This window comes from Rattus rattus, chromosome 14 (assembly GCF_011064425.1).
Source record: "Rattus rattus isolate New Zealand chromosome 14, Rrattus_CSIRO_v1, whole genome shotgun sequence".
Lineage (NCBI taxonomy): Eukaryota > Metazoa > Chordata > Mammalia > Rodentia > Muridae > Rattus > Rattus rattus.
Genome location: NC_046167.1, coordinates 25,396,348 through 25,405,144, shown reverse-complemented (window position 1 = coordinate 25,405,144; position 8,797 = coordinate 25,396,348). Strand labels below are relative to the sequence as shown.

Sequence of the window (8,797 nt, the reverse complement as noted above, 5' to 3'; positions counted from 1 at the left end):
GTTTTCAATCTAAGATTGCAACAGAGAATACAACCAAACGTTTGGCAATCTGAAGAGTCCTGGGTGGCCTCAGAACTATGACAATAACCTGGACTGCACCATCATTCTCAGAGCCCCGCAGAACCACAGCATTTCCCTCTTTTTCTATTGGTTTCAGCTGGAAGATTCAAGACAATGCATGAATGATTTCTTGGAGGTAATACATGTTAGCATGTAATTTAAGTGGATTATGTAAAACAGTGATGGATCACTAAGAATTTTTCTATCGATGTTAATTTGACATCTGCTTTATTTTATTATGTTTTATTAAGTTAATAAGTTAATTGGTATTCTTTCACTCTACAGAATGCATAGTGGCAGATTCTAGTTGCAGTATGGAAGTATGGTTAGGTGACAGTGTCACAGTCTGTCATGGCACCATCCAGCAATGGGACAGAGAAGACTTTTCAAAGGAACATAGATCTGAGTTTCAACCTGCAGGATGAGGGCGAGGACTGGTTACATGGAAAGGCTTTTACACATGGGTCCCAGGGGCAGTGAGTGGCTGCAGCACTTTTGTTCTGCTGAGTCTACAGATTTCCTGACGCTCACTGGATTGGCCTTGTGGCTCTACAGGAAAGGTTCTGGAAGATGTCCACAGCTTCCACATGTTTCAGAGTTTCATGTCTTCTCTTACTGCCTCTTTGAACACACCCTTAAAAGCGTAATCACTGTTTAACTGTGCATACGTTGGGGTACAGTATGTTATTCCAAACACATATACGATATGTATTAATCAAACCAGGGTAGTTAAAATTTCTGTGTTCGGTTAGCTTTATATTCCAAATATGCTCTCCAGAATTGTCTGATCTTTTGGGATAAATAACGCCGGGTTCACACTGCCCCCTCCTTGTGACCTTATTTTCTGTCACATCATGATGCCCTTCTGTCTGCTAGCCCTCCAGTGGCCTTGTTTTGTCCCTCTGTCCTACCTAATTTTTCAAAGGGTCTTCAACCTGGCAGAGAACAGAGTTCCAGTAGATGGTCTCTTCCTGTGTGTTCAGCTCCCACTGGCTTCCTCCTACCTTACTATGGTAGGAAAGTTCCCCATATTGAACTAAATCTGCTGTTAATCGAATCCTTAACGAGTCGTGAATTTCTGGAAACATCTTCCTCTTGGGTGCTTTCTCTTCTTGACAGGGATGAGGAAAGGAAGGAATGAAGGTGCAGGAAGTTTGCGCTGTTTGTGTCAGTCAGAGATAGGTTTGACTTACGTGCTTACCCATCCACAAACCAGACGTTGTATGAAACAGATGCAGAAACAAGAGAAAGGGATATGAAAAGGCCAGAGTCCCTGTTAACCCTGAGTCAGAGTCTAATCCATCCCTTGCCCAAGGTTGCTATTATTGGTCCTACTTAACCTTGGCCAGTTGTCATCGGGATGCTGGAAAGTGAAGACTTACCTTTTAACATCGGATGGTAACAGCTATGCTACCCAGGCATCCTCCTCCTCTCCAGAGAATAGATTTGACCTCCCTGTTACATTAGTAGAGACAGGAAGCTACCAGCCAGGCCTTACAAACATGCCTGCATCTGTAGCTCCAGAGGGGACGCTGTAGGAAGCCCTAGTGTTCTATTCGGTTAACTATGGTGGGAATAGATGTCTTCTATGAGGATTCTAGTATATTGCTGGCAGAGAGGCTGTGGCTCTAGACCTACTGTGAATGTGCCTCCGATGCCCCTCTCTAATTTACCAGATAAGCCTCTGCATAATTTACTAGACATGCCCCACACTTCTGAGCAAAATGAATGGGGTAAGCTCTAAGCAGTATGTCTCTCCTCCCCTGACCCCCTAGGAGAGGAACCCAAGGGAAAGAAACTCAAAGTTGAGAGTATGGGGGTAGCCGGTCAGGTCTTGTAGCATTCTTAAATGTGGCAGCTATCCCATATGCTTGAAGGTAGCTGGCCAGTCTGTCCTAGCCAGAGCCATTTTGTTTAAACATTTAAGAGAAGAACCAAGCGTGTACTACTCGCGGCTGCCTAGGTCTGGACGGAGCCTCCCCAGCTCAGTGCCCAAGCAAATCTGTACTTCTGCAGACTCTGGAGACCCTGAAGGCCAGACATTCCAGGCTCTGCAGTGACAGAGGGAAGTGGGATGGTTTTCTCATACTGAACATGTACATGCTAACATCGGCTCTTCCATGCACGGCCTACCTATGGCCTGTAACCACTCCTGGATGAAGCCTCTCCAGTGCCCTAAGAACACACAGGAGGAAACAGGAAGTAGGGCTGAACTTGGATTCCCAGGTGCCTGCCCACTCCCTGACAGCAACTCATTTCCTGTTTGTTCTTCAGGCCCCAGAAAGAAAGAAGGTCTACAGGGCAAGGAGTATTAGAGGTGCACAGAGCCATTTCCTTTCTCCACAAGGAAAAGACTCGTTTCTGAGCTTTGGTGTTCTTTGTTCATTCTTTAAACTTTCCAGTGGAAAGCATCCCCACCACCCACTGTGATCCCGGGAATAAAGTATCACAACTGGAAATGGGCCTGACAGTGGCACCCTTCCCCTTGAAAACTCACAGGAAAGCCAGCGTTTCTGTGACGACAGTTTATCAGAGAGCTCTAAATCCCAGTCAGTGGAAACGGTGTGTGGTGTAAACTGTAACATGTCTTCGTTTACAAGTACTTGAGTATGAAAAGCCCCATTCCGTATTCTGGAGCCCGAGGAGCCTGACGGGAAGAATGGGAGTCTGAGGCTAACCCGAGCTAGCCTGAGCTAAGCAGGTGATACTGTCTCAGAAAACCAAACCAAACCAAACCTCCTGGATCTATCTCAGGCGTTAATGGTGAGCTGAAACAGGGGCGGTCTGGATGGCATAACTAATGGAGGGTTTTCACAGGTAAGAAACGGCGGCAGCAGCACCTCACCACTGCTTGACAAGTACTGTAGCAACCTGCTGCCCAACCCAGTCTTCTCTCAGAGCAACGAACTGTATCTGCACTTTCACAGCGACCACTCGGTCACCAACAATGGCTATGAAATTATCTGGACCTCCTCTCCGACTGGTAAGATACTCACTCTGAGGGAAGCTTCTGGAGGCTGCACCAAGTAGCCATAGGAAGTGGGATCACCGATTAAAAGGCCTTTATCGTGTTAGAGCTGTGCCTGATGATTTTCTGTCAAAGATGCAGATTTCTTAACGGTGAAAAATCCTACAATTATCATTTCCATGATAGGAGAGACTGCATTTCATGTATAAAAGGTCTGAGGACGCAAACACTGTAAACGTTATCTTGTTCTTCGGGCTGAGTCACCCAGGAGTTCTCTTTGAGAATTCACTGAGTGGAATCACAAGGAGGACAAGTCAGACACGCGTCTGTGTGTGCAGGCAGCTGTCTGTGCACTCCACGAGCAGCGCTGAGTGTATCTGTGACTGAGCAGCGCTGCCCTTCACGGTTCCTGTCGTTTGGGGGCAGTCCCGTGTCACAATTGCTTCTTCAGGGTAATAGATGGCTTCCTAAATTTTTGGTTGACTGTTTATTAAATAGCAGGAAATGTAAGTCAGGTGAACACATTTAGCTCGAGAAAAGAGGGGTAGCTTGGGGACTTCGACTCTACAATGTCTGAAAACCTACAACATAAAAACCCTGAAGGGAATCTTTTAAGTATAGTAAGGGATAAGAGAGGGTTCTGTTCAATAATCGTATAACAAAATCTCCACAGCAAAGGAAGCTCCGTGATAGCCGCCCGGACTGGTGCGAAAGGAGGAGCCAATGAATGCATTGGTGAAGGCCCAGGCCTGCACTTGAGGCGGGATTGAGAGAGAAGACAGAGAGAGAGAGAGAGAGAGAGAGAGAGAGAGAGAGAGAGAGAGAGAGAGAGAGAGAGACTGAGAGACTGAGAGACAGAGAGAGACAGAAACAGAGAGACAGAGAGACAGGGAGAGACAGCAAACAAAAGAGATCAACGGGAAATAAAGCACGAAGATCAAATTGCCGTCCGCCATTTTGAGTCCCCTTGGTTGTCGAGTCTAATGGCAGCTTTGATATATAAGTGTACAAATGAAATAAAATGGCACCAATACCTAGAGATCTTTGACCTGAAGCATGTGTTTTTACTACCGCAGCCAATGTTCCAGGAAACATTGGGCTAAGTATATCTTCACACCGGAAGTTGGTTACCGGGAGAGATTTTGGTCTTGGGGCCCATAAGGCACCCTGCTGCTATTATACACAGGAGCTCCACAGAAAGGAGACCTAGATTTAGAAGTCGGGTAGGTCTTAGAATGGCCGGTGTGGGCCTGAAAGATTAGTGCTGTTGTAGCATCTAAGCTGTAGCATCAGCCTGGGCGTGCCACAGGATGTGAGCCATTGATGGCAGTCATTGATATCTGCTCTGCTCAGGGAGCCTGCTGCACCCTCAAAGCATGCATTGTTTTCTAGTTTGTTCCCAGCCCGAGGTTAGCAAGGAACAGTTCCAGAGGAAGAAACTTTGGGTCACAAGCCATTGGGAAAGGAATATCCAATGGGATGGGCCTAGAGGGGTTTTCAGCCAAGAGGAGGGTTTCCATATTGGGTGCTTCCTACATGTGTGGCAAAGCAAGCTGGATGGTGTTTCTATTTCGCTAGAACCTTTTCCCATTCTTTCCTTGCAGGCTGCGGAGGGACTCTTTTGGGCGACGAAGGGATATTCACCAACCCTGGCTTTCCTGGCAGTTACCCGAACAACACTCATTGTGAATGGACCATTGTTGCTCCTTCTGGAAGGCCTGTCTCTGTCGGGTTTCCCTTTCTCAGTATCGACTCTTCTGGTGGCTGTGACCAGAACTACCTCATAGTCTTTAATGGTCCAGACGCCAACTCCCCACCCTTTGGACCATTGTGTGGCATCGTGAGTAAAAAACACTTTTAGATTTTTCACATGTGATTTTTAAACAGTGAAGGTAACTATAGGCACATGCAAAAAAAAAAAAAAAAAAAAACAAACAAACAAAAAAAAGGATGCAAGTCAGTGGTTTTCTGTTTTGGGAGCATGAGCGCTATCTGGTGGTAGATATGTCATATTGCAGTTACCATTCAAAGCTATGGAATCAGACCTTACCAGGGAGTTAGGGCACTGTTTCTAAGTGTTCTCCGTTCTATTCACATGGACTTTTGAATCAATCAGGACAAGAATTATATCAGTGGATATCTATCTATCTATCTATCTATCTATCTATCTATCTATCTATCTATCTAACATATTTTAAAACTTGTAAAAATTTATATTTAGAAACATTAGAAAATACATCAAAAATTTAAAAGCTAGAGATTTCTACGTACATGCCACTACCTTTCTTGGGATACATATGCAAATTTGCATATCTGAATAAGTACACATATCTGCATATTTTATACTGTTTATCACCTACCAAACCTTGATTTTTTTTTTCCCTGGGGACCGAACCCGGGGCCTTGAATTAAGCACTTACCACAGCTAAATTGATTTACAGACTTTTGATGTATTCTTTTCCATGTACCTGAGTACAGCCGGGATTACTAACACACACACACACACACACACACACACACACACACACACACACACACACAGCTGTATTTGGAAAGTAACTTCTCCCCAGCTGTTCACCATCACAGCCAAGGCTCTGGGAGACATTTATTTGGCTAACTATATATTAATCAGGACGTTGGTTACTTGAGGAGAGATTTTGATCTTGGGACTAGTAGGCACCCAGTTGCTATTATCCGAAGGATAAAATAAAAGAGGTAACTTTATGTTATCTTTCTAGGGCTACAGTGTGTAGATTTTAGTTCCTTCCAAGCAGTCTGCTCCATTCGAACCCACAGGTGGCAGCCCGTGTTGTAGGAAACACGGTTCACTCTGAACTCTGCGGATGAAGAACAGATGGATGCCTCCCCCTTGTAGCCCAGTGTCACATTAAATCCACGTAAAGGATACTCTGTATCCATTATCAAATTATACTCCTTCCCATATGTAGTTAGGTTTTCATTTATCTTATTAAGCGAAAGGCATCACCAACTAGTTTAACGTTTCACAACGTTACCCCATCATATAGCACATAAGAATGAAAGAAAGAGAAAGAAAACACTAGCAAAAGGCACCAGCAGCCTGGCTGTTGTACGGGAATCTGCATGGGCTTTATGTCCCAGTGATGACATGTGCCACTGTTTGCATTAGTCAGATATGGAGAAAACAAAAGACCAATTAGACCTTACCATCAGCCTTCTGTCTCTGGAGGCGTTCTGTCGTATTAATCAATGCGTTAATTATTGGCGCGTTATGGCTAGAAACATATGTTGGTTCAGTTTTAGAACTTGTATAGGGTTTCTATAGGTAATATTTTTAAGTATGCTGATATTTCTAGAACTAACGTTCGATTGAAGGAATAACTTTTCTTCCCCTCTTCCTCAATTTCAGGACACTGTGATAGCGCCTTTCTATGCTTCATCAAATCGGGTCTTTATAAGGTTTCATGCTGAGTATACTACACGTCCTTCAGGGTTTGAAATAATGTGGAGTAGCTGAATCAGGAGAGCTGTGTATAACCCCAGGACTCCGCTCTGCCCAGTGCTGTCAGACGCAACCCTGCCCAGTATTCTGTTCTCATCCCCATCTCTGCCTGCGTCATCAAACATGGACTGAGCTTCTACAGCCTTTACCAGAGAAAGTGCACGACGGATTTTATACATTCGGCGTTCTGAAGGCTTTGATCCACTCAGCTGTGCACACCATCTTTACTGGATGCCCTGTTTAGCCGACATCTTCTAAAATGTTCTTTAAAGGGTGGAAGTTATCCTGTACAGTTTTAAAAGTTGGTGATACAAATGGATGTATCGTTTCCACTATAAAAGTCAAAATTCAGGTAGTAAACATTTCTTAAAACCATTCAGTTCCATTGTCTCTATTTTTAACCCAGATTTATTGTGCCCTCTAAAACTGTTCTCTCTCGATCTCTAAACTTCTTAACATGCTGAGTCTGCCCGCTGACCATTCCTAGGACTCTGTGCTGTCCCACTGCCCATTGATTGTCTGCAACCCTCCCCACCCCCCCACTTGCTTTCGTTCATGGTTCCATAGTCCTAGAATGTCTCTGTAATTTTATCTGTTATGTGTTTGTCACAGCCACACTCCTGTACGTGAAAGCTGCTTCTATTGTAAGAAAAGGTTTGTTTTGCTCATTGTTTCAGAGGGTTTGTTTCCATCACACTGAAAAGGGCATGGTGGACCCTGCAGTAGGAGCATGCGCAGTACCACTCACTTTGCAGAAAACCAGGAGGCAAAGCTCCCTAGTGCCCCGGTTCCTCTTGCCCAGGCTTTTATGGCCTCCCCAAACAGCGCCACCATCTGGAGACCAAAGGGTCTGCATCACCACCACCACCGGGGTACCCCCACCCACACACAGTTACACCAGCTGGGGCTTAACTAACGTGTTCCATCCAATTAGCCATGAGGGGGCGTGTCAGACTCAAGCCACAGCACGTTAAACTTTCAGAAAAAGTCAGCCTTACTCTCCAATGCACAGCGACGGTTCCGGTTCCGGTTCCTCTCTTCAGCTTTACAAACACCCTTTTTTTCCACACAACTCAAGCCCTGCTACCCTGCATGGTATACTGCCCACACAGTACAGAAATATGTGTCAACTTTCTAGCCTACCACTTCAACTCACACAGGCCACGTATTTTATTCCACAACTTCGTGTTACTCCTCATGCCTTATTTCAAACTGGTGCTGTAAGAGACAATATATATATATTTGGTTATAAAAGTTTGTTGTTTCTGTTTAAAAGATATTAGTGAAAGCAAATTCTCAAAGAAATGATGTTCCAAGAAGGACCGTGCGCTAGTTCTGAAGCACATTCTGTATATTTCTATTCAGCTTAAGCCAAGAATACAGAGCATTTTCTGTATTGTTATTGTTTACAGGTATGGAAAGTGAAGACTCCCAAAACAAAACCTTGCTTACACCAGCTTGTCCCTGAGGGGTGGGGGACAACATTTCTAGATGACAGGTGTGCTGTAGTTGTGTGTGTATCTGTCTTAGGGTGTGTGGTCCTGCACGCACCGTCACTTCAGGGTGCTTTACAGCACACTCTGCAGCTTTGTCAAGACTGAGAACATCCCACAGCGTGTTGCTGCCTCTGGGTGGGTAACTAAGAGGCGTGCTCACTGCTTGGTTCTCTCCACAAGAGAACCAAGTGCTTTCCAGAGATTTCCACGGCCTCCAGAGGATCAGACAACTTCCTAGAAAGAAACTTAGCCCAGGTTAACTATGCAAAGCGAAGTCCTCCAGACTTGCCCTGAATGAGAATGTTGCTTCAGCTTACTCCAACACTCAGATCTTGGAGAATTTTCTTTTTGTACGGAATGTAGAGCTGCACCAGTGGTGTATTATCATCGTAAACAGCTCTGCTTCCATTAGCTGTGCATATCTACAGTTTGTGGATAATGCTGTATTGGAAATATGGCAAAGCAATGGATAAAAATCCAAAAGTCCTTGACAAGCTGGACAAGGGACCAATTGCAAGACAAGCAGGCTTTGAAAGTGATCCATGTATGACATCATCCATGCATGACGTCATATTGTTCTGGCTTCTGGGACCTTCTTGTGTCTTTCACATGAGTAATGTCCCTCACATTCTGCACCTCTGCAATGTTCTTAAGAAGACAAAGAAAGATCATGTGTTCACCCTCCACGAGGAGAGCAAGCACAGCCAGGGTCGTCTTCATGGTGATGAGCCTTCCTAAAACTCACAGAGTCATTTCCTTTGTTGCACACTCACAGTTTATGCCTTGGGGTGG

General features: G+C 44.8%; 1 protein-coding gene across 1 annotated transcript in view; it reads left to right on the top strand.

Moving 5' to 3' along the window:
* LOC116883961 (cubilin-like) overlaps positions 1-6,700 on the top strand; it is a 10,565-nt gene extending 3,865 nt beyond the window's left edge. The window contains exons 2-5 of the mRNA XM_032885204.1: positions 15-196; positions 2,878-3,043; positions 4,633-4,868; positions 6,551-6,700. Of these exons, the coding sequence (XP_032741095.1) occupies positions 15-196; positions 2,878-3,043; positions 4,633-4,868; positions 6,551-6,700 (734 nt within the window). The remainder of the gene's footprint in view (positions 1-14; positions 197-2,877; positions 3,044-4,632; positions 4,869-6,550) is intronic.
* Positions 6,701-8,797: the final 2,097 nt, after the last annotated feature.